General features: G+C 36.0%; 1 protein-coding gene across 5 annotated transcripts in view; it reads right to left on the reverse strand.

Moving 5' to 3' along the window:
• CNTLN (centlein) overlaps positions 1-27629 on the reverse strand; it is a 352113-nt gene that overhangs the window by 38763 nt on the left and 285721 nt on the right. For all 5 annotated transcript variants that reach the window (XM_061425221.1, XM_061425222.1, XM_061425223.1 and 2 more), the window contains 2 exons: positions 7764-7955; positions 396-493 (listed from right to left, as the gene is read on the reverse strand). In XM_061425221.1, coding sequence (XP_061281205.1) covers positions 396-493; positions 7764-7955 — 290 coding nt within the window. The remainder of the gene's footprint in view (positions 1-395; positions 494-7763; positions 7956-27629) is intronic.

Genomic DNA, 27629 nt, shown 5'->3' on the forward strand with positions numbered 1-27629 from the left:
TACAAGCTTAGGTAATAACTCCAATATAAATCAATATATATATACATATATATATGTACATATTTTTAGTCAAAGAATTCCTACATTCTAAAGTTTTCTGTTCATGGTGTTTAGGCCATTAACTGATATTTATTCAAAATTAAAACGTTGACTCTAAGAAGGAAAATCTAACTTTAAACATTTTTACTCTAATTAATAAAAGTAGTAACTATCTTGCCATCAACTATACTATATATAATATTCTTTAAACCTTCATCTTATTTAGGTTCAAACATAAACTAAGAAAGGAAAACAATTTTAACATGTTGGTGTTGTTTCTTGGGGTGAAGTGTTTAACAAAGTTAATTGCCACTAGGTGGCACCAAATACAATGGATAAAAATATAAAGCACCTACTTTTCATGCATTTCCTTTATGTGTTCTTCTTTTGCTAGGAGTTCAAATTTCAGAGACTTCAAGTTTGAAGATTGTTTAGTGAGTTCATTAGTTGCATTCTAGATTAAAAATACATATAAATTTAAATATACCTTGCAATCTTGTTCTAAGGCAGCATAAATATAAATGTCATTCTCATGAAGTAATAAAAATGCAAAAATTATGGTTACAATTAAAATGAACATTTAAACACTTGAAAATGTTCATTTTGTATGTTCTAATAGAAATACCAGGGCACATGAAAATTTTTATATAACATGTCAAAATAATAGAAGAACACACTCATATAATAATTGCAAAGATATTGCAAATATATATTTATAGGAAATATAGATTTTACAGAATTTAAATGTGTATTACTAAGTATTTTTATGGTTTAATAAGATCACCTAAAACTAATTCTGGATTTACTAATAATCAGACTAAATATAGTCAGAAATACTTTGCTGCACCTCCCACCAAGAGGATGGAATGGAGTCCATCTCCCAACCTTCTTAATCTGATCCTGCCTGTAATTTGCTTTGACAGAAAATATCTGGCATAAATGACATTGTGCAAATATCAGATCCAGGCTTTAAATTGTTGTAGCTTGCACCTTTGCCCTCTTGTAATGCTGCTCTGGGATTGTCTACCAACAAATACAGAGGAAAGGCCATTTGGAAGAATACTGAAGTACCCCAGATGAAGCCAACAGACCAATCATCAGCCTGTGAGTGAGGCTCTCTTGGAACTTCCAGCCCAGGTAAATCCTTGGTTTAGAAGAATGCAGGTGTGTGAGGCAACTCAGCAAACAGCCCAAAAGAATTACCTAGTGAACCCTGCTGCTGCTACTGCTGCTAAGTCACTTCAGTCATGTCCGACTCTGTGCGACCCCAGAGACGGCAGCCCACCAGGCTCCTCCGTCCCTGGGATTCTCCAGGCAAGAATACTGGAGTGGGTTGCCATTTCCTTCTCCAAACCTAGTGAACCCACTGGATCATAAATTGCTGTTGTTTTAAATTGCTACCTTTTGGATAATTTGTTAGACAATAATAAATAACTGATAGAGAATCTCAGGAATACTAAATACTTTCTTCCTTGAACCTATATTGTTGCTGTTTAGTTGCTAAGTCCTGCCCAACTCTCTTTGTGACTCCATGGACTGCAGCCCACCCAGGCTCCTCTGTCCATGGGATTTCCCAGGTAAGAATACTGGGGTGTGCTGCTATTCTCTTCTCCAGGGGATCTTCCTGACCCAGGGATCAAACCCATGTCTCCTGCATTGGCAGGTGGATTCTTTACCACGAAGCAACTCGGGAAGTATTTATATATAATTATTAGTTTTTCAAAGCAGAACAGCATTGTGGAATTTGTTGTTTGCACAGCTTAGGGGCCAGAGGTAGTAACTAGAGTGCCAGGGATCCCTTGTTTTCAATTTTGACTCAAGTTCCAGGAAAACATGTACCCTAAGATATTATTTAGTGGTTTTGATATTTTGGATTTTTACCTAAGATAGTGTTGACAGAAATTTATTCATGTGTTAAATTTAAAAAGTATTAAACTAATATAAATATAATAAAAATAATAATTTAATAATCTTAAATTCTTTCTGGAATGACTGTTCATTCATTTAGAAATAATAATTCAAGATTACATTAACAAATTAAAGTGAAAGTGAACGTCGCTCAGTTGTGTCTGACTCTTTGTGACCCCATGAACTATACAGTTCATGGAATTCTCCAGGCCAGAATACTAGAGTGTGTAGACCATTCCCTTCTTCAAGGAATCTTTCCAACCCAAGGATTGAACCCAGGTCTCCCACATTTCAGGCAGATTATCTTTACCAGCTGAGCCACCAGGGAAGCCCCCACATTAAGCAATAGTGATATTTTAATATAATAATATTATAAATATTATCACTACATTAATTGGTATATTACTATGTCTAATTTATTACTACTATATCATTATATAGTGATGCCTTTAAAATACATCATGATATAAATGGCTTCTCAGCCTTGCTCTGAATGGTACCAGGCTGCTGTTTTTCTAATTTTGTATTTTTACCTTAGCATTTTTATATTTTCTTTATCTGTCAATCCGTTGATCATAATTTCTTACTTCTCTCAATATTTCTGCCTAAAAAAATTCATCCTGTCCCCTAGTATGAATACTTCTAATTTACTGCCTTTGAGGTGTTTTCTGCTGAGAAGGTAAACAAATAAACTCATTACAGCTGTATTTAAAATAAAAAACAATAGGTAGTAAATGAAGAGTGAAAATATTTTCAACAGAATAAACTAAGTAGATTTTAAGATAACTGATTCTTTTATGTTTTAAAATTTATGCTTGTTATTTTTTGTGGCTGAAAAATGCAGTAATTTTGACTTCTGGATAATGGAGGGATTCTAGAATTATAATAAATAAAACAATGCCAGCTTACAGATACTTTTGTCAGACTCTCTAAACCTCACAGCTATTTTAATCCTCAGAAATCCTTTTGAAGTGGGTACAAAGTTGTCCCTGTTCTAGACCTCTGAAAAAGCTAAGTTATTTCCTCAGTCAGGTCCCAGAAGTTACTGGATGAAAAATGATTGAAACCTAGGTCCCCTGACCCTTTTCCATTTCCTACAACATAATATTTATCTGCAGCTACAAAATCTAGAGTAAAAGATATATTTCAAAGATGTCATAATGGTAATCTATCTTGGTTAGAGTTTTTCTGTTTAAGTTTATTAAATTCTTTTTAAAATTTCTGAATAAAAGCATGGACTCTGGAGCCCTATTGATTGAGCTCTAATCTCAGCTCTGCCTAATTGTGACCTTGAACAATTAACTTACTCAGTTTTCTTAACTATCAAATAGATATAATAATAGAACTTCTCTCATAGGCTTGAAACGAGTAATGAGTTAACATTTTTAAAAGACTTACAACTAGATTGACAATAGATTATATATAAAGTAAAAGTAGTTTAAAAACTATTATTCTTCAATATTAACTTACTGGAAAGCTGGAAGAGAACACAGTATACATCAAAAAGTATGTTTTCAACAATTAAGTGGTCAAAAAAATCACAAATATAAATTAGTGTACTATTCAATCCAGATTGCATAAAAAGTTACAAATTAAATAGAAATAACCAATGTATATATCATTTACTGGAAGGCAGTTTTATGTCAGTACATATCTTATTATCTATCTATATAAAGTTGAGTTCCTTGAGAAAATGTGTCTAATGTGCATAAAAAGGAAGCTACAGAAAACGCACATGAGCCCTCTAATTTCTGAATGAACCATGGACATCTCAGAGGTATACTTAAGAATTTACATAGAAAAGTTTAAATTCATTGGATAAAACAAAATGGATGGATGTAGATCTTTAAGAGTCAAATCTAACCAGGTATTTCAAAAAAATAGGCATGAAAAACATTAAGTAGAAAATACTCTATTTCTTGGAAAATCATGTTAGCAATTTGATACCTTATATGGGCTGATGGAATTCCAGTTGAGCTATTTCAAATCCTGAAAGATGATGCTATGAAAGTGCTGCACTCAATATGAGAGCAAATTTGGAAAATTCAGCAGTGGCCACAGGACTGGAAAAGGTCAGTTTTTATTCCAATACAAAAGAAAGGCAATGCCAAAGAATGCTCAAACTACTGCACAATTGCACTCATCTCACACGCTAGTAAAGTAATACTCAAAATTCTCCAAGCCAGGCTTCAGCAATACACAGGACTGGAAAAGGTCAGTTTTTATTCCAATACCAAAGAAAGGCAATGCCAAAGAATGCTCAAACTACTGCACAATTGCACTCATCTCACACGCTAGTAAAGTAATACTCAAAATTCTCCAAGCCAGGCTTCAGCAATACATGAACTTTCAGATGTTCAAGCTGGTTTTAGAAAAGGCAGAGGAACCAGAGACCAAATTGCCAACATCCGCTGGATCATGGAAAAAACAAGAGAGTTCCAGAAAAACATCTATTTCTGCTTTATTGACTATGCCAAAGCCTTTGACTGTGTGGATCACAATAAACTGTGGAAAATTCTGAAAGAGATGGAAATACCAGACCACTTGACCTGCCTCTTGAGAAACCTATATGCTGGTCAGGAAGCAACAGTTAGAACTGGACATGGAACAACAGACTGGTTCTAAATAGGAAAAGGAGTACATCAAGGCTGTATATTGTTACCCTGCTTATTTAACTTATATGCAGAGTACATCATGAGAAATGCTGGGCTGGAAGAAGCACAAGCTGGAATCAAGATTGCCGGGAGAAATATCAATAACCTCAGATATGCAGATGACACCACCCTTATGGCAGAAAGTGAAGAGGAACTAAAAAGCCTCTTGATGAAGGTGAAAGAGGAGAGTGAAAAAGTTGGCTTAAAACTCAACATTCAGAAAACGAAGATCATGGCATCTGGTCCCATCACTTCATGGGAAATAGATGGGGAAACAGTGTCAGACTTTATTTTTGGGGGCTCCAAAATCACTGCAGATGGTGATTGCAGCCATGAAATTAAAAGACGCTTACTCCTTGGAAGGAAAGTTATGACCAACCTAGTTAGCATGTTCAAAAGCAGAGACATTACTTTGCCAACAAAGGTCCATCTAGTCAAGGCTATGGTGTTTCCAGTGGTCATGTATGGATGTGAGAGTTGAACTGTGAAGAAAGCTGAGCACCGAAGAATTGATGCTTTTGAACTGTGGTGTTGGAGAAGACTCTTGAGAGTCCCTTGGACTGCAAGGAGATCCAACCAATCCATTCTGAAGGAGATCAGTCCTGGGTGTTCTTTGGAAGGACTGATGCTGAAGCTGAAACTCCAATACTTTGGCCACCTCATGCGAAGAGTTGACTCATTGGAAAAGACCCTGATGCTGGGAGGGATTGGGGGCAGGAGGAGAAGGGGACGACAGAGGATGAGATGGTTGGATGGCATCACTGACTCAATGGACATGAGTTTGAGTAAACTCTGGGAGTTGGTGATGGACAGGGAGGCCTGGCGTGCTGTCATTCATGGGGTCGCAAAGAGTTGGGCACGACTGAGCGACTGAATGGAAGTGAATTAGGTAAAATGAGGTCACATGGGAAGGCATATCTAATAAGACTGGTTTCCTTATAAGAGAAGAATTAAAACAGGCCACACAGCCTGAGAGATGGCAGTGTGAGGGCACAGGAAGAAGGTGGCCGTCCACAAGACAAGGAAAGAGGCCTTAGAGGAAATCAAGCTTGCCACTATTTTAAGCTTAGGTTTCTAGACTCCAGAACTATGGGAAAAAAAAAAAAAACTATTATTCAAGCCAGCCACTCGATGGTATTTTGTTATGGCAATCCTAGCAAACCAACACAATATCAAACATAAATTGTAGTACCTAGATGACTAGGTACTTAAAAGTACCTAGTCTTCCAGAATATTTCCATATTAAAACATGAAATAAGACAAAAATAAAAATTTATCCTTTTTGTCCCTATGTAGCTTGGTCAGTGTTTCAGGACTCCAAGTTAGATATGGACAATGTCACTTCAAGCTTACATCAAGCATGATCTAAATTGCTTTAGGCATTCATATTAGTATCACCTTTAAGACAGGGTAAAAACTTACACCATGGGACATGCTCCAAGAAGCTTACAGATATCCATATAAGCCTATTACCAAAATTTGTTACAAAGTATTAAAAGTAAGCAAAATCAAATAAGTAAAATAAAAATCAACTTAAAATTACTGACAATTTAAAAAATTTAGACATCAGATTAGACATTACTGGATTTAACATTCTATTTTATCTTGGTGAAAACAAAACTATTAGGCACATAAGACAAATATAAGAAGAATCACAAACTGTGAATAAAAGTCTCTGTGGTAGATAAGATCAAAGACGTCAATGGATTTTATCCTCCATATAAAATCTAAACACTGCAATGTTCAATGTATACATTTTACTCCATTTTATTCAGTCAGAAACACATTTTAAGAGAAGATATACAGACCCAAACTTACACAACTATTTTTTCTCATTTCTATTATGTAAGGTAGTTAAAACTTATAAAATGTAGTTGTTAAGGCAAGTTCTGTACACAAGACCTCTCTGAAAAATGACTTTTAATAAGCATCTAAATTAATATCAATGGTTTTATCTGATTATTAATAATAAAGCAAAATATTTTCAAGCAATAGTACATGAACTTATTTTAAACTTTATCCTAGTTTATCCTACTAGTAATCCTTCATTTAAAGATGTTATTATTAGAGAGAACACATATAATATTTTGGACTGAAAGCAACAGAGTCTATTGGACAATTCTATACCCTCATACTCTCATAACAGTCATGGTATTACTGTTATATTCTGTGCATTTTCTTTTTTTAAATTTTATTTTATTTTTAAACTTTACATAATTGTATTAGTTTTGCCAAATATCAAAATGAATCCACCACAGGTATACATGTGTTCCCCATCCTGAACCCTCCTCCCTCCTCCCTCCCCATACCATCCCTCTGGGTCGTCCCAGTACACTAGCCCCAAGCATCAACCAGAATTTTCTTTCTAGTAACTCTCATTATAGCTATGGTCCCACATACATTTAGCTTCCAGCGAGCAATCCACTGAAGAAAATAATTAATATGTGAGGAATAAATGACCATGTTTTAAGAAGCATGAAAGTAAACTTTCCAATTAAAACTCACAAACCCTCTTGCTTACAAGACATTTCTCTTTAGCATAAGGCCAATCTTACTTTTACGTTGGTGACAGTTCCACCTGGACTTAAGACATAATTCTATATAAACAAAAGGAGCACTGCATTTTATTCTCACTCTCAGGTTTAACTTGCTGAAATCTATTAAACCAACTCACCTTTGCTCTGTGCCTCCTCTCTCTTCCTCTAGTTCCCCATCTCCAACAAAGAACCACCAAATTAAAATAGTAGCAAATATGTACAGGAAAGAAAATCTATTTATGTTGATACATTACATATTTGAAAATAATTCTGTTCAGTAGCAGGCAGAGCGGAACTGAATAGTGGAATAAATGGCAATGGCCAGTTTCCATCATCTCCTAAGTTAGGATCTCATAGTGCCTTGTCATTTTTTTCAGAGTATAATGAATTACCAGATAAGAATCTATCATGCTAAAAAGAAAGATGAGGTTAAGTGTAGTATGAATAATCTAAGGATTATTTATACCATAAATTACCTTTATTAGTAAAGTTAAATTAAAATTGACAGAAACATATCTTTAAGGATTTTTTAGTGATATTCTTAAAATATTCTTTAAGGGTATCTTTAAACATATCTTTAAATAACTCAACACATGTTTTCATCTTTAATAAAATTTATAATCACCTTTAGTTTACACTGCAATTGCTTCATTTCCAAATCCATGCTCCTTGAAGGGCCAAGTGATGTAATCTGTATCCGTGGAACTGTTCCCTGGGCAACTTCTTCAGTCAAACATGTGATTTCAGATGAAGATTCTACTCTCTTTAGTAAATCTTCTTTTTCTTTTTGAAGCTCAGCCAAATCCGAATTTAGCTTCTTTTTAAAGAAAATAAGTATAAATTTGTTATAAAAGCAATTACAGTTAACCTAACAACTATCATGTCAACAAAGGTCCATCTAGTCACAGCTATGGTTTTTCCAGTAGTCAGGTATGGATGTGAGAGTTGGACTATAAAGAAAGCTGAGTACAGAATTATTGATGCTTTTCAACTGTGGTGTTAGAGAAGACTCTTGAGAGTCCTTTGGACTGCAAGGAGATCCAACCAGTCCATCCTAAAGGAAATCAGTCCTGGGTGTTCATTGGAAGGACTGATGTTGAAACTGAAACTCCAATTCTTTGGCCACCTGTTGCAAAGAGCTGACTCATTTGAAAAGACCTTGATGTTGGCAAAGATTGAGGGCAGGAGGTGAAGGGGACGACAGAGGATGAGATGGTTAGATGGTATCATTGACTCAATGGATGTGAGTTTGGGTAAACCCCGGGAGTTGGTGATGGACAGGAAGGACTGGTGTGCTGCGGTTCATGGGGTCGCAAAGAGTCAGACATGGCTGAGCGACTGAACTGAACAACTATCAGCATCAATTTGTACAGGTAGGAAAATCCTAACCAAAAAAGTGATACTAATTATAAGAAGTTATTTTACAAAAATTTTAATTTTCACTAGTTTTTGCTTAAGGTTGTAAGGCTTTTAAAGGTTAAAAGAAAATAAGACTAGCTGTACTGAGTATCTTTTGGTTAGCAGGTCTTGACCCATGATGTGCTATTCCTTTGCCTTCATATAAATGTGGGTGTGCCAGAGATTCACATATTTGATAACCTTGTCTTCAGGGCTGATATCCTTAACTGGTAAAAGCCAAGCTGGAGCAGGACAGGATAACAGATGTTAGTTGTTTATTCCATTGGGTAAGTCTTACCACCCTATATAGCAGCCAAAATGCTTCTCATTTAGCAACATAAATGTTAAGTCCAATTAGTGGAAGAGGCTTATTAGAGATTTAGTTCAAATAAATAGCATACAAATGAATTCACTCAGTTTCATGCACTTGATTGATAGTTGACAATCCTCTTTGTAATGTTGAGGTAGTTTATATTGAACTCCTTACATTTGAATTTTTAATAACATAAACATTTTACTAAATGACATACTGGTAATGCTTTTATGAAACAGTGTAAAAGAAACCATCTTAATGTTATCCCCTCTCATTCACCAATCTGTAGTCAGCAGAATGCCACCAAGCTGTAATGGCATAACAACCTAGAGATCCTTAAAAGGATAACTGCACTACTATTTTATTATTCCAAAGAAGCTTATAATATGGTAGTTTAACATAAGGAACAATTAGACAAAATTGCTTAAATCTCTCAGAGGGGGGAAAAAAATCTTTCTTTGTTAAGAATTCTAATTAAAACAGTAAAAGATCTGCTAACACATACAGTCATATATATATGGGACGTAAGTTATTTAAACATTAACACTATGTTTAAACACAATCTCTAAAAGAATACCAATAAATCTATAATTTCATATGTATGTGTGTGTTCCTGTGTATACCGTAAAATATGAATATTTCAGATCATGAATTCAGAACTAGGGCTTGATGTATTTGAGATTAAACTATGTGTTTGTGAAGTAAAAAGTATGTTTTGATGATAAAAACTTGTTTCTTTGGCTCTATTTCAACCTATGATCTAAAAGGTGGTTTTTTTAGATTTTCAGGAAATATTTACTCCTTGATTGTCCCAAAGATAACAACTACTTAACATCTAAAAGCAAACTCATCATTTCCCTAAATCTGAAAATCTTCCTGGTTATCATGTTCATTAATGCTCTGTGTCCAATCAATTGTCAGGTTCTATAAATGATGTAATGTTTCTCATACTCATTTCCTTCTGCAACTTTCTTAATAATGAAGACTTATTATCCCACTAAGACCGCTGCAGTAGCCTTACAGGCAACCTTTCTCTACGTTCAAACCATCTTTTATGCAACTTCCCAAAACAACACTGACCTGTGATTCTCTTATTCAAAACTCTTCAGAGGCTCCTCAGCCCAAAAGACTAAAGCTCAGATATTTGTGGTTATTATAAAGCTCTGTCAGATTTAGCTTCAATTTGTGTTTCAGTCAGATATCACTTGCAGTCAAACTTACCTGCTCTTCCCCAAACCTTTCAGCCATTTCTACTTCTATGACTCGACACATGGTATTTCCTCTGCTGAAATCTCGCTCATGTGTAAAGTATTTCCTCCTTTCTGAAGCCTTCTCTGTAGTTTTCTTCCTTTTTTTTCAACCAAGTAGCTTCTTCATTTTCTTAGCTCAAAAGCATGTGCCTGTTCCCCAACCATGAACCCGAGTAAAGCCTTGAGAGAGGACTATGCGTTGGTTCACCTATGTATCCACCCCCAACCCCAACATGGTATCTAAAAGCTATGCCTTCTATATACTAAGAACCAGAAGAAAGATTTCAAAAATTCAAGCCTACTTTTTTGTAACACAGATGGTAGTATAAAGGCACATACTGATTTCATCTTTTATTTATAATCTTTCTACTTTTTTCTTCTGAACGTTTTATTTTGTACTGGGGTATAGCCGATTAACAATGCTGTGACAGCTTCAGGTGAACAAGGAAGGGACTCAGCCATACATGTATGTGTATCCATTCTCCGCCAAGCCCCACTCCCATCCAGGCTGCTACATAATACTGAGCAGAGTTCCATGTGCCATACAATACTATTATTTTATTACTATATAAATTAAAATACATTTTTATTAGCAATGTAATATTCTTTGCTGTTGTTTAGTCACTAAGTCGTGTCCGACTCTTTGCGACCCCATGGACTATATTATAGCCTGCCAGGTTCCTTTATCCATGGAATTCTCCAGGTAAGAATACTGGCTGCCAAGTTGCTCAATCATGTCTGACTCTGTGATGCCCTGGACTGTAGCCCACTAGGCTCCTCTGTCCATGAGATTCTCCAAACAAGAATACTGGAGTGGGTTGCCATTTCCTTCTCCAGGGGATCTTTGCCACCCAGGGATAGAACCTGCATCTCCTGCACTGGCAGGCGGATTCTTTACTGTTGAGCCACACTTTTACTTAAATAGTATGCAACAGAACATTTATCAATCCTAAAGCTAATGCTTTGCATCTAAATTAGAATTTTTGAGAGTTTCATTTGGTAATACATAACTCATGGCTACAATCCCAGGTGGAATTTCAAGCAACACAGAAGACTAAATTTTGATGAATCAATTTTCTTCCTGGTGGCTTCTCTTATTTGTTAAACTTGTATGCAATTAGATATATTCTTTCCACAGTGGCAAATCCTGACTTCATAAATAAATCCTTTGTTGAGCAAAGACTAAGGGAATAAATATATTTTTTAAAAGATATGTATATGTATGTTTTAACTTCAATTTAATGGTATAAAAATATAGTAAACATGGGAGCACCACAGTATGTAAGACAAATCCTAACAAGTAATATCATAAAAAACAAAGAAAGGCTGTAAAAGTGTTCCAGATTAAAAGAGACTTTATCAACATGACAATGAAATGCAATATCTGATCCTGGACTAGATCTTGTACTAGAAGGAAAAAGTGCTAAAAAGGACACTGAGGGTCAGTTAACAGTATTAGAATACAGACAGTAGATTTAATAAAAGTATTTTATCCATGTTAAATTACTGAAGTTGACAACTGTACTATTATAGTTATTAACCAAATATCCCTATTCTTAGGAAATTCAGAAATATGTACTGAAGTATGTGGGATACTTCATGGGAATAAAAACCATGATATCTGCAGCAGGCCTTCCAAGAGTTTAGAAAAAAACTTTTTGGGTGGGGAGCAGACAAATAATAAAGAAATGGGGTGAAATGATAAGAACAAGTGAAAAATCTGGGCAGAGGTTATATGGATATTATTTGTATTATTTTTGAAACTTTTCTTTAAGCTTGACATTAAAAATTAAAAATGTGCAAAAAAATAAAAATTAAAATTAAAAAAAAAAAAATTAAAAAAAAAAAAAAAGGCAATGCTAGACACTATGAAAAAAATAAATAAATAAATAAATAAACTGAACTGTCAAAACTTCCTGAGACCCTCTTAAGGAAAAACAGTGTGGTGGTTACTGTGAGGAGTTATGTGGACTAGAACTAGTACTGGAGGCAGAAAGCCACTGAGATCAGAGGCTGCCGCGGGAACCAGGTGCTTTCCCAGAGCCCCAGTCTGATTGGTTTGGTTAATTGCGCTTGTCTCCATGACATCTCATGGAGGTGCCCACAGATGGACCACTCTTGTATCCTGTCCCCATCTCTTCTCCAGTCAGTGGCTACCACTGGGCATGGAAGAGCCCAGCACTGCCTCTCTGTTCAGGGAGCTGAGGACCGGGCATTCCTTCAGCACATGATGATAAGCAGTAAAGACACCCTGAATGTCATGATGAGAACAGACAGTGAGGAGAGGGGTGGGGCCAATAAAGATGGCAACTTTGTTCGCCAGTGGAAACCATGTAAGATCTGAAACTTGAGTGAACACAGCTGGCTCATAATTTAATTCTTTCTGCTGCCACCAAATAGCTATGGAATGCCCCCTCTCTCTTTCACATGTCCATTTTTGATGCTTCCTGACCCCTTCAAGGCTGACTTTTCTGATCATTTAAACTAAATCTTATATGAGTACTAATTGGGTGAGGAATCACCCCTCCCCACCCCAACTTTCAGTCCATGTGTTGAAATAGAGTTGGTTCCATTCTCATTTCCAACTGGAAAAAAAAAATATATAGTAAACAAAGAAACACTGAAATTATGGAGACAATAAAACAAATGACCTGTTATTAAAATATAAATCTTGCTTTCAATAAACTATTTTAAATCTAAAATCTTTAGAACACATTTTCAATATTAATTATATATGCCTAGAAATGATACACAGCACCTGTTCAAAGAGAGGAAATACACAAATCATATATTCTATCAGCTTGGAATCCTTTGCTTATCCACTAGCATTTTGGAAAAGTAATAATGACTATTCTCAGTTTAAGAATTCTGTTCCTTATTTGAGAAATTTTATAGTCGAGAAGCATAAAGAATAACTTTTTTAAATTTATATTTGGTTTGGAATGTGAGACATTTGTGGTGACCTTGTTAGAAAGTGATTGTGCTGTAAAATCTACCAATAAATTAAAATAACTCTTAAAATCACTATTTTTCTCTTTTTATCAGAAGCATGATTCCTATTTCTATATTTTTACCTTTCCACCTCAAATCAAGATTTTAAAATAATTAAGTCATATCACATTGAAATCATAAATAATACTAAAACCATGGAAGAGTTATAACTCATGGATTCTACTTTGGGATATACTGCTTACCCGTGACATTGCTGACACTTACTGAGTGACACTGAGCAAGAACTTGATTTTGTTTCCCTACTTAAAAACAGATGATGCTTGCTTACCTAGTAAAAGTAATTTTGAGGGCAGATTTTATTCTTTTTAATCCATGATCGGTTCAGTTCAGTCGCTCTGTCATGTCCGACTCTTTGCAACCTCATGGACTGCAGCATGTCAGGCTTCCCTGTCTATCACCAACTCCTGGAGCTTACTCAAACTCAAGTCCATCAAGTCGGTGATGCCATCCAACCATTTCATCCTATGTCGTCCCCTTCTCCTCCCACCTTCAATCTTTCGCAGCATCAGATCTTTTCTAATAAGTCATTTCTTCGCATCAGGTGGCCAAAGTATTGGAGTTTCAGCTTCAGCATCAATGCTTCCAATGAATATTCAGGACTGATTTCCTTTAGGATGGACTGGTTGGATCTCTTTGCAGTCCAAGGGACTCTCAAGAGTCTTCTCCAACACCACAGTTCAAAAGCATCAATTCTTTGGCACTCAGCTTTCTTTATAGTCCAATTCTTACACCATACCTGACTAATGGAAAAACCATAGCTTTGACTAGATGGACTTTTGTTGGCAAAGTAATGTCTCTGCTTTTTAATATGCTGTCTAGGTTGGTCATAGCTTTTCTTTCAAGGAGCAAACATCTTTTAATTTCATGGCTGCAGTCACCATCTGCAGTGATTCTGGAACCCCCCAAAAACAGTCTTTCAAGTTTCTATTGTTTCCCCAACTATTTGCCATGATGTGATGGGACCGGATGCCATGTTCTTAGGTTTCTGAATGTTGAGCTTTAAGCCAACTTCTTCATTCTCCTCCTTTACTTTTATAAAGAGGCTTTTTAGTTCTTCTTTGCTTTCTGCTATAAGGGTCGTGTCATCTGCATATCTGAGGTTATTGATATTTCTCCCCGCAATCTTGATTCCAGCTTGTGATTCATCCAGCCCTGCATCTCACATGATGTACTCTGCTTATAAGTTAAATAAACAGGGTGACGATATACAGCCTTGATGTACTCCTTTCCTGATTCGGAACCAGTCTGTGGTTCCATGTCCAGTTCTAACTGTTGCTTCTTGACCTGCATACAAATTTCTCAAGAGGCAGATCAGGTGGTCTGGTATTCCCATCTCTTTCAGAATTTTCCACGGTTTATTGTGATCCACACAGTCAAAGGCTTTGGCATAGTCAATAAAGCAGTAGATGTTTTTCTGGAACTCTCTTGCTTTTTCCATGATCCAGTGGATGTTGGCAATTTGATCTCTGGTTCCTCTGCCTTTTCTAAATCCAGCTTGCACATCAGGAAGTTCATGGTTCATGTACTGTGGATGCCTGGCTTGGAGAATTTTGAGCATTATTTTACTAGTGTGTGAGATGAGTGCAGTTGTGAGATAATTTGAACATTCTTTGGCATTGGAATGAAAACTGACCTTTTCCAGTCTTGTGGCCACTGCTGAGTTTTCCAAATTTGCTGGCATATTGAGTGCAGCACTTTCACAGCATTATCTTTCAGGATTTGAAATAGCTCAACTGGAATTCCATCACCTCCACTAGCTTTGTTCATAGTGATGCTTCCTAAGGCCCACTTGACTTCACATTCCAGGATGTCTGGCTCTAGGTGAGTGATCACACCATTGTGGTTATCTGGGTCATGAAGATCTTTTTGAATAGTTCTTCTGTGTATTCTTGGCACCTCTTCTTAGTATCTTCTGCGTCTGTTAGGTCCATACCATTTCTGTCCTTTATTGTGTCCATCTTTGCATGAAATGTTTCCTTGGTATCTCTGATTTTCTTGGAAAAAATCTCTAGTCTCTCCCATTCTATTGGTTTTTTTTTTCTGTTTCTTTGCATTGATCACTAGAGAAGGCTTCCTTATCTCTCCTTGCTATTCTTTGGAACTCTGAATTCAAATGGGTGTATCTTTCCTTTTCTCCTTTGCCTTTAGCTTCTCTTCTTTTCTTAGCTGTTTGTAAGGCCTCCTCAGACAGCCATTTTGCCTTCTTGCATTTCTTTGTCTTGGGGATGCTTTTAGCACTGCTTCCTGTACAATGTCACGAACCTCCATCCACTGTTCTATCAGATCTAATCCCTTGAATCTGTCACTTCCACTGTGTAATCACAAGGGATTTGATTTAGGTCATACCTGAATGGTCTAGTGGTTTTCCCTACTTTCTTCAATTTAAGTCTGAATTTTGCAATAACGAGTTCATGATCTGAGCCACAGTCAGCTTCCGGTCTTGTTTTTGCTCACTTGGTAAATTTTACGTTTATAGTTTTATTGTTAGCACTATTATCTTGTGAAAAACACTGTTGCACAGTCTAAGTGTCCTAAAGGCTGAGAACCTGAGTTAGTAACAGTTTGCTATATACATGTACATAAAGAAACATATACACATATCAAATAATTGTATAATTCCTCTCACAGAAGAAACCTTTTTTTTTTTTGTCTTAATTAAAAGACATTTACTCCTTGGAAGGAAAGTTATGACCAACATAGACAGCATATTAAAAAGCAGAGACATTACTTTGCCAACAAAAGTCCAACAAAGCTATGGTTTTTCCAGTAGTCATGTATGGATGTGAGAGTTGGACTATAAAGAAACCTGAGCACCGAAGAATTGATGCTTTTGAACTGTGATGTTGGAGAAGACTCTTGAGAGTCCCTTGGACTGAAAGGATATCCACCCAGTCCATCCGAGAGGAGATCAGTCCTGAGTGTTCATTGGAAGGACTAATGTTGAAACTGAAACTCCAATTCTTTGGCCACCTGATGTGAAGAAGAGTTGACTCATTGGAAAAGACCCTGATGCTGGGAGGTACTGGGGGCAGGAGGAGAAGGGGACGACAGAGGATGAGATGTTTGGATGGTATCACTGACTCAATGGACATGAATTTGAGTTGGTTGGTGATGGACAGGGAAGCCTGGCGTGCTGCAGTCTATGGGGTCGCAAAGAGTTGGACACAAGTGAGCGACTGAACAGAACTGAACTGAAATGTTATTTTTTCCTAATTTAAGATTCTTTACTAGGATACAAGCCAATTGAAAGCAGATGCGTTATTCTGACTTTTTATCTCTTCAGCACTGCAATTCCTCTACAGTTTTTTAAAAGTTTATATCAATTTAAAAGTTGACATCAATGACAATAATACTGAGATTTTTACTGATTTATGTGTAGTCAAGTACATTAACCAAAGGTTATAAAGTAGAACTTGATACTATAAAAGTTCAAAATGAGATGCTAGTTATTAGTTATTTATTTAAATGTAATATTGAAGATGCATAAGTCTTTAAAAAGGAAAGAACTCTCTAAGCAACTGTGAGAAGAAACATGAATATATTAGAGAATTCATTATTCAGTAATGAGCACTGTGGTAGAATCCTGAGAGAATTCTTGGATGACCCCCAAATGGCCCACTCCTATTTTTGTGAGTTGCACCTGTGAATATGAGAGACTATCACTTCCAGGATTACACTATTTGCATTATGTTATATGCAAAAGGTTTCTGTAGATGTAAATCATGGTCCCTAGTCACATGACTTTGAGTTAATCAAAAGCAAGATTATCCTGACTGGTCCTGAATAACCAGGTGAGCCCTTTTAAAGAAGGTCAGAGAGAATCTCCTGATGGCCTTGAAGAAGTAAGTCACCACGTTTTGAGAGGACTACTGCTGCTGCTGCTGTTGCGTCACTTCAGTCGTGTCCCACTCTGTGCGACCCCATAGATGGCAGCCCACCAGGCTCCCCCATCCCTGGGATTCTCCAGGCAAGAACACTGAAGTGGGTTGCCAGTTCCTTCTCCAATGCATGAAAGTGAAAAGTGAAAATAAAATCGCACAGTTGTGTCCGACTCTTAGTGACCCCATGGACTGCAGCCTACTAGGCTCCTCTGTCCATGGGATTTTCCAGGCAAGAGTACTGGAGTGGGGTGCCATTGCCTTCTCTGTGAGAGGACTACAGAGGGGTCTATAAGGTAAGGACCTAAGGAAGGAGGCAGGTGATGAAACGGGTCCTCAATCAAGAAAATAGTGACTTCAGTCCTACAACCAGAAGGACCTAAAATTTTCCAACTAACACAGAAGCTTGGAAGAAAATCCTGAACTCCAGAAAGAAAAGCAGCCTGGCTGACACAATGAATCAGCCTTGTGATACTCTGAGCAGATGATCAACTAACCTGTGCCAGGTTGCTGACCATGGCAACTGAGTGTATACTGTTTCTAAGCTGCTAAATTCATGGTAATTTGTTACATAGCATGGAAAATTAGTATGAATCCTATTTTTTTTTTAAAAAGCAGCTCTTTTCTTGCACTGATTCCTTTTTCCCTTATTGCCACCCTGCCTTCCCTTAAGCAAGTGTCCTGAACCTACAATGTATATTGATAGTTTATATAATCCCCTCACTCTGTTTTTTCTTTTCCTCATCTATAATTTTGTGTTTATGTTTTTAATTGCTCCAAAAATTGTTCCACTTTCTCAGACATAAATATAAACTGCCTATTCTAGATCTGCATTTTGTAGCTTAACTGCCAAGCAAAAAGTGGCTTGTTTTCTTTTGCTGCTCTCAACAGTAATCCCATGAACAGGGTAGATAAGGCTCTCTGGATATACTCTCCTTTATTCTCTTATATGGGAGTTTATTCATGCCTTTTATTTGGGGCCCCAACTTGCTATTTTCTGGAAGATTTTGCTAGATAACATCTAGATTGAGGACCTGATTAAATATCTATGATTCATTCTTTTTATACATGTTATGTAGTAGGCACTGTTATCAGCTCTGTGTTTTCGATAATAAATAAAAAAGTTATAATCCTTGCCTTTAGATAGTTATCAGTCTATAACTGAGAAATACATCACAATACACCATAGTAAGTAATATGGAGAAACAAATCAGGGAGCTAAGGGAGCTGCTGCCGTCTTCAAATCCTGTCTGGTAAATGTGAGTTACAGCCAGTTTCCTTCCATGTATATCTCTTGATTTGTTTTGTCAAATGTTTCCTGGAAGATAGGTATAACATTAAAGGCCATAGCTAGATCTACAACCATCCTGCTTTCCAACTTTTACTCTAGAGAAGGCATCTGCCAGACCACTGCTGAGTAAACTCTGGGCAGTTGATGAGATGGCGAGTCTCTTCTCCAACAGGGAGCCTCAGTAAACATTTTAAAGTTCAAGAATGAATTATCAGAAAAAATATAAAACAGGGCCCATGGAAAATATAATATAGCTAAAGTAAAAAGAGAAAAAGGGTTTTAGAAAAAAATCAAATCAGAAAGAATCATGTCCCTAATCAGTCCCCAAAACAATATATTTTTAGATACTCTTATCTTGCTGTCTCCAAAGAATAAAATATTCAACATGATACTAGCTGTGTAAAGATAATGCATTTTGAGTATTTAACTAGTTGAGGTGCAGTCCATGGGATCGAGAAGTCGGACACGACTGAGTGACTTCACTTTCACTTTTCACTTTCATGCATTAGAGAAGGAAATGGCAACCCACTCCAGTGTTCTTGCCTGGAGAATCCCAGGTACAGGGGAGCCTGGTGGGCTGCCGTCTATGGAGTCGCACAGAGTTGGACACGACTGAAGCGACTTAGCAGCAGCAGCAGCAGCAGCAACAACAGAAGAGTAAAGGAATAGGATATGGTACAGCTCTTCATTTCTTTTTTTAGGCTGATTCTGACTTTGTTTTTTTTTTGGTCTGGATAGTAACAACCCTACAGCATTGAAAAACATTATTTGGTTCTCCACATATATTTTTCACCACTGGATTAGAAACTTAAAATAATGAAGCATTTAAACATTTGAAAATCATTTTGGTTGGGGTACTAGGATCTGAAAAGCAGACACATGGAAATGCTAGAAAACCCAGCCCATTCATGAGGGTGAATGTCAGGGTCACAGGAGCAGGAATTCTGGGAAGCATGTGAAGAAAATAGTTGGTGGCAGAAGGATTCCTTCCAGTCCATGCTAGGACAAAGGTGAGACATCAGATGTTAGAAAAGGTCAATAAATAACTAAAGTAAGTGAGGGTTAGTTCCCATTTATAATAATAGTGGAGTCTCTCTATTTTTTTTTTTTTCTTCTTTCAAAACTCGAATGCCTGGATGGTCCAAGTAGGGTAAGCAATTATTAAATGGGAATGGTCTGTTTCCAATTACTTCACCAAAATCGTTAATCTTGAATTTTGCATAGGACTGAGAATATTGAATGAAATTATTTCACATTGAATACGTAAGTTCATTTATATATCACAATCAGATTTTTCTGGCTCACACTTAAGTATAGGCAGCAATTTTAAAATCCTATATTATGATCTTAAGAAATTATAACAAGATTTTCGTTACCAGAACTAAAGCAAAAGATACTGAAGAGAAAATTCTAGTTACAAAATATCCATATAAATTTTATGGGCCAGACTGTATTAGAAAGTCACCACAATCTTATGATATTTCTCCCTCCTGTGGATAGTCTTAATATTCTTTCATTGGGAGTATCTTTCTTTTGTAAATAATAAAACTGAAAGAAACAAAATTCTGCGTGTCATTCATGTATAAAACTAAAAGTACAGTCACTTAATTAAAACATTATATGAGTTACAAAGAACACTACATGAGTTTCTAGGTCACTAGCAAAATATTTTCCATACAAGTACTTATCTAGAAAGATAAATAGTTCAGATTAATAACTCTTTCAAGTTAGTAACAAGTGTTTTAACTTAAAACATGGATTTTCCTTTGTTATGATACTTGAGAACTTCAATAAAAAGAATTAAACATTAAAAACTACCAACCAAAAAAAAACCAAAAACAAAAAACAAAGATCTCAGGTGGATTTATGTAACAAAATTTTCTTATGAAAAATACACTTAGTTACAACATCGCTCATTTACAAACTATTTTCTGACAAGTTTAATTATTAAAAGCCTACAGTATGCTTCACCAAATGTCAAGCAAATGAAGGTAATATAGAGGACTTTTTACTAATGCTTTTGCTAGTAGTTAGACTTCAGTAGCCTTTAGAGACCATTAAGTACCCTTTGGCTAATTAGCCAATGGTAGATTAATCCTCTCTTTATTCTAGCAGTACTATTTTAACACCCTTTACACTCTGTTAGTGTAGTGTCTGAATGACAAAATAATATTGTGCATGAATAATAAGCAGAAAAGTTAAATTAACATTTCATGTTTCACATGCCATACCTATGTGTCAGAAGAACTTTCTTTTTGAGTCACTGACATTCAACTTTTTTAAACAATCTCATGTTGACATCTTATTGAGTTGAATCTTCCTAATTACTGCTAATTGCCTATCAAGAAAAAATCTCTTTTCATGAAGTGCAGTTGTCTAGTACAGATGAACCCAGCTCCAGTGTGCACATTAAAGACAAAACATGACACTTAAGGTGCTACTTTGTTATAAGGTCATACTAAATATGGTTTGCAATTAACAAAGCAGTTTTTTATAGTACTGAAAATGCCAATCTGTCTTGTGCTCAAATTAGATTCTATCAAAGAAACATGGATATCTGAATATGGTAAGAGATACACTACTCTCAGTAACATTTACAAGGAGTAAAATGAATTCAATGCCTTTATGCTTTGTAATGTAAGTTCCAGATGATGTCCAATAATTATATTGTAAACACACTTGAATATTATTTCTCAAAATGAAAATCAACTATTTTCAAATCTATTTTCAAATCAAAACTATTATTTCAAATGTCAAATTGTTTAAACAGCTTACTAATATGTTTATTTTTAAAAACAACCCCAATACTACAAATATTTAACATGTATCTTTTAATTTGTATTAAATTTAATTTGACATTACAGGCACTTACAATAATTATTAACCTATGTGATACTAGCAATATAGTGTTTTCAAAATAATCTGAATAACAAAATTAATGGATTTTAACTAGACTGAAGTTAAACCTCATGACTTAAACTTCTGTTTCTGAAGCTATAGAAAAAGAATCAGCAAAAAAGGTATTATGTATGAAACTCGAAAAATTAACTAATACAACTAACTTTTAAGTATTCATGGAAAAAAATCAATATTTGGTTTACTTATAGCAAGAATTGCTCAACTGTAGCTCTGCTATTATTTCAAATCACCTATTGTAGTTACTAAAACAAAGTGCCCTTAAAACGTACATGTGCGTGTGTGCTCAGTTGCTCAGTCATGTCCGACTCTGCTACCCCAAGAACTGCAGCCTGCCAGGCTCGTCTGTCCATGGAATTTTCTAGGCAAGAATACTGGAGTGGGTTGCCATTTCCTACTTCAAGGGATATTCCGGGCCCAGGGATCAAAGCTGTGTCTCTGGCGTTCCTGCACTGGCAGGTGGAGTTTTTTACCATTAGGGAGACAGATATTTGGAACCAAAAGTATATCCCAAATAATTCATGATTTTTACTAACACAGAAATTTCACAGTGTTCATATGGTAATATTATAAGTTCAGTTTCAATCCTCCATATATCTGATCTACACATGGCACACTTACTGATGATCATCAAGTTGCAATGCATTCTCATTCTGATTTCCTTCCCTAATGGGAATGAGAGAAAATTGGCAGTACCATCTGATATGCCAAAAGAGAAACTGAACAATGTCTTTCTAAATCCGTCTTTTTTATTCCCCTTCTCCTGCTTTCTACTGCTTAAATTCAGATAATTCAACACAGGAATATCTATTCCTCACAGGTACTATAATATATACATATTTCCTCTTAAATTATATTTTTCCTTTACCCCTTTTATCAACACTTTTTTTCAGTTACTTAGGTTGTATAGGAGCTGGAGCAAAAGTTGGGGTTCAGTTTACCCAAACTGAACCACTAAAACAATGAAGAAAAGAGAGAAAAGAAATAAACATGCCAAATCACCAAAAATAACAGTTGATGTTTCAGGGTGATATTAATAATTTATCTGTATTTACATAAAGAACAGCCATAAAATTTCAAGTGAAGTTACAAATAGTGATAAAAACTCTAGAATATTTGCAGAAGTCTCATGAAGTCTGCCTCATTTTCCCCAATTAAATATGGTTTTCCTAAGCAATAGATTTCAATACTTTTATTTGATTGCTTTTTCCATGGTAGTGGAATGATATTGCTTTTTAATGTACTGTATATATTGCACAAAAAGGCCTTGGTGGACTGGTCTGAGAAAGCTGCTGCTGCTGCTGCTGCTGCTGCTGCTAAGTCGTTTCAGTCGTGTCTGACTCTGTGCGACCCCATAGACGGCAGCCCGCCAGGCTCCCTCGTCCCTGGGATTCTCCAGGCAAGAACACTGGAGTGGGTTGCCATTTCCTTCTCCATTGCATGAAAGTGAAAAGTGAAAGGGAAGTCGCTCAGTTGTGTCCGACTCTTAGCAACCCCATGGACTGCAGCCTACCAGGCTCCTCCGTCCATGGGATTTTCCAGGCAAGAGTACTGGAGTGGGGTGCCATTGCCTTCTAATGCCCACATATATAGTATTGTTAGTAAATGGAAGTCATAGCCTAAACAATTAAAAATTGCTCATAATACTTAATTCTTACATAGACTTCAGAAGACAGGTATTAGTATTTCTTCAAAACATTTTCAACTTTAAAAATTTATAATAGACTATGATATATTTCTGGAATTTATATAAGACATATTCATAAGCTTCTAAAATGCATGTAAATTAACATTATGTTTATTTAAATTATACAGGACTCAATTTGTATGAATCATGCATTATCACACTAATCTAAATGAAATTTTATCAGCTTTCTGGGTAATAAAGTCAAACATCATTTCTAGCTCCACATTTATATATTCAAATGAGTGATATGTTATATATTTCTTAAGTATATACTAAATATGAACAAAATCTTACTACTTAGAAAATGAAATTTTTTACTGATAGGGTTAATAGTCACCACATGTCTTTCCTGAGTTGTACTATATCTAAGCCTGCAAACAAATTACTTGGATTAAAGCCAGTTGGGATAGTTAAAACACACTACAACTTATTACAAACTCCACAGCAGCAGTACTAAGTTTTCATTTGATCGTGATTACATTTATAAGTATGCCCTACTAAAATTCTCAAGGGAAACAAGTTAATAATGCTTTTCTCTATTTCCGGTGCAAGCATCACAAGATTCTATAAAGTAAAAACAGGACATTTCTTCATAAGAATGGTTTTTGTCATCTCTGGATCTGATACTATAAAACATTATTGATATAACTTAAATGGAATTTTTTCATTAAAAATTAATATATGTGGAAATATATATTAAAAAGGTAAGAAAAAAACCTTTCATGACATAGAATAGAAATTTAAAGGAGGAAAAAGAGATTTACAAATCATGGACTTAGACTAAATTACACAGTATATTTCTTATTGGTTTTACTTAAAAAACTTTAACACAAAAATTTCACATAGGAACTTCTCCCACCATTCTTCATTTCATTTTTCTATTTAGAATTATCTTCTGTTCATCATATTCAAGTAGGAGAGCTTGACCTAACAGAGTAGTCACTCAATAATTTACCTGACTCAGTCAATTATGCTAAGTGAAATGTTATGACTTAATACAGATTTTTAGGAAGAGGGTAGTCTGGAGTCCTTTTCATTTTTATTAATTAGGCTGGCTTCTCTGCTTTCCTTCTGAATCAGTGGTTCTCAAAGAGTACATACTACTTAGATATATATTTTTCAAACTGGGCATTTTTGAGTGCCACAATGATTGGCAATGAAATGGGTGAGTCAGGAGCATTAGATGGACTGCGATGTGTATATTGGTTCTGCCCAACAAAACTGCTTTGTATCCTGTGTAACTTTCAAACTTCCTGTTAATTATTCATGTAGATAAAAAATATGCATATAATGAAATGAATCTATATCCTAACTAAAAATATACAATAAACAAATATTTTTTCCAGTACTCTCAGAAATTTGTAAACTGTTTAAATCAAGGGAAGACTGAAACATGAGAAAGAAAAATCCCTTTTCTTCTTTTGGGTCTAGGCTCTAAGGATGTTACCACAGAGATAGTACCCATGGCCAGGGCTACATGGAAAATGCTGGTCTGAGAGGCAGACAATGAGATAAAGAGAAAACCTTAAAGACATCACTATCTGGTTCCAGTTAGTTATTCTTCCCAAGTCCATCCTTTGATTTTGTAAGCTTTCCTGTCTCCACCCCCCGACCAGTGTTAGTTTGAGTTCAGTTTCTATTACTTGCTATCAAGAGTCCTGCTAGTATAAAGCCTTCTTTAAAAAGTCCAACAACCTCTTCTCAGTTGTCCCATTTTCTGTTCCTTTATGGCATCGGACATAGTCAACCAATGCTTCTCTTTTTCTAATTGAAAATTTCCCCTTCCTTTCTGCTTTACTGTACTCTCCCAACTTTTCTTTCTCTGATTTTTCCTCTGCTCATACTCCCACATCTTTTTCTGGGATAATCACATCGATAGGTTTCTTTTTTCATTTTTTATGAAATATTTCAAATATTCAAAAAATATCCCTTTATCAATCACTCAACAAAGGCAATGTATTACCAACAGAATTGAAGGTCATGATCTTATTTCATCTGTCTCACCAGAAGTAAAAATTATCCTGAACATCTTTGGTGTTTATAATTCCCTGACATTTCTTTATATTTTTAAACAAATGTGTGTATTTCCAAAAGGTATACAGTGATTTTAAGACATCCCTTTTTTACATTTTAACATCTCTGATTTTGGGTTCCATCTTCTCTTTCTGCTGCTGCTGCTAAGTCACTTCAGTCCTGTCCGACTCCGTGCGACCCCACAGACGTCAACCCACCAGGCTCTCCTGCCCCTGGGATTCTCCAGGCAAGAACACTGAAGTGGGTTGCCATTTCCTTCTCCAATGCATGAAAGTGAAAAAGTGAAAGTGAAGTCACTCAGTTGTGTCCGACTCCTAGTGACCCCATGGACTGCAGCCCACCAGGCTCCTCCATCCATGGGATTTTCCAGGCAAGAGTACTGGAGTGGGTTGCCATTACCTTCTAAGGCTTACATAAAACATCATATATAACAAACCATTTTAAGCTGATAACTTAATTGAACATCAATTAAACTTGACTTCTAAATACATCTCTACTCTAACTTCTCATTCCCAAACATTTTATGTTATTGATGTTATAAATTACATCTTTTTATATTGTCTGTCCAATAACATATTTTTAAGTCATAGTTTATATATGTTTGTCTTTTTAACTCTATGCCAGCACTAAAAGTGATTACACACTGTTAAAGTATCACAGTATTATATACAGAATATAGTATCACAGTATTCTGTGTTCATCTATATAGCCTATATATTCTCCTTTACCAAGTAAGTGAGCTTTATAATTTCATGTTTTCATATTGCTGTTTAGCATCTTTTCACTTCAACTTGAAGGACTTCCTTGAGAATTTCTTGTAAGTCAGATCTGGTGGTGATGAACTCCCTTAGCTTTTTTCTAGGAAAGTCTTTATTTTTCCTTTATTTTTGAAGGGGTCTTTTACCAGATATAGTATTCCTTGATGGCAGTTTTTTCTTTTGGCCATTATTTCCTTAAATAAACTTTCTGCCTCGTTCTCTCTCTCTTCTCCTTCTGGAACTCCCACAGTATTCGTCCACTAGATATATCCCATAAGTCCCTCAGACTTTCTTTACTATTTTTCATTCTTCTTACTTCTCTGCCTTGGGTAATTTCAAATGACCTGTCTTTTATTTCACTGAGTCTATGTTCCACTTGATGAGTATGATGTTGAACCCTTTTAGTGAATTTTCAGTATGATTATTGTATTCTTCAGCTCCAACATTTCTTTTTTCTTTTTCTTTTTTTCTTTTTTTAACATTTTCTATCCCTTGTGGCTCAGCTGGTAAAGAATCCACCTGCAATGTGAGAAACCTGGGTTTGATCCCTGGGTTGGGAAGATCCACTGGAAAAAGGAAAGGCTACCCACTCCAGTATTCTGGCCTAGAGAATTCCACGGACTGTATAGTCCCATGAGATCACAAAGAGTCGGACACGACTGAGCGACTTTCACACACACACATCTCTTGCTGAAATTCTCATTTTGTTCATGAATCATTAACAAAAAAATGAGCTCATTTTTTTTTTAGCTCATTGAACATCTTTACGATGGTTATTTTAAATTTTTGTCAGATAATTAATATACCTCCGTTTCTTTAGGGTCAATTTCTAAAGATTTATTTTGTTCCTCTGATTGGGCCATTTACTATCTCCTTGTGTTCCTTGTAACTTTGTGTTGTTATAACTGAACTTGAAGAACTACACATCTCTTCTGGTCTTTATGAACTGGCTTTGCATAAGGAAAGGTCTTCATCAATCAGTCCAGCTAGAGATTCTGGGAACTCTCAAATCTTTTCTGGAGATGTGACTTCTCCCAGTGCATGTGTGTAGATTTCTAATATAAAGGATTTTTTTTCAGGAGCTGATAAATTCTTGCTCCCTCTGCTGTCTGTCTTCTGTACTGAGGTCCTTAGAAATAGCAGCATGCCACCTAGCTCTTTTTTGTTCTCAGCAGCACCCAGGGATGTACCTAGAGTATGCCCAATATTATCAGTGTCCCAAACTAGGCTAAATACATACTCGTCCCTCAGGCAGCTACTAAAAAGCCAGAACCCTGGACACACACTGCATTCTTGTCTCTGAGGGAGAAGAAACCGAGCTATATCACCTCCCATCTGCTGTGACATGGCTCCTCTGGAACAGCAGGATGCCATCCAGCTTCTTTAGGTTCTTCAGTGACCCCCAGGTATCTACACTATGGCAGGTCCCATCAGTGCTCTAAGACAGGTGAGAAAGAAGTCAGTCCCTCAGACAGGCTTAAGGTCCAATATATTCTTTCCCTCCATGAGGAGAAGCTGGGAACGGGGAGTTTCTCCCAGATCACAAGGTGGTGTGCCAAAGTAAAGGACTATATCAAAACAGTGCTACAGATTTCCCAAGCAACTTCAGTGCACCTGGCTATGCACTTGTCAGGGGTGCAGGTGCCTCTGGGCTGGTTTCTGGATTTCTCACAAAAGGAACCGGTCTGAGTATTGTTGAAAAGATCTGGTGCTTCCTATTCTGCCATCTTGTTGATGTCACCCTAGATTCTGCAAATTTAACATATTTTCTTCCCTTCTTTGTTATAATGGTAAATTACATGGATAAATTTTCTAATTAAACTTTAAATTTCTAGGATTTCCTGGCTTATTCATGATTTTTTAAAAATATATTCTTTGATTAAATTTACCAAGGGTTTGGAAATCAGTGCTATAACTATGTTTATATTAATTTCCGTTTCTAACATTTTTTTTA

The sequence above is a fragment of the Bos javanicus genome, chromosome 8, assembly GCF_032452875.1.
Source record: "Bos javanicus breed banteng chromosome 8, ARS-OSU_banteng_1.0, whole genome shotgun sequence".
Classification (NCBI taxonomy): Eukaryota; Metazoa; Chordata; class Mammalia; order Artiodactyla; family Bovidae; genus Bos; species Bos javanicus.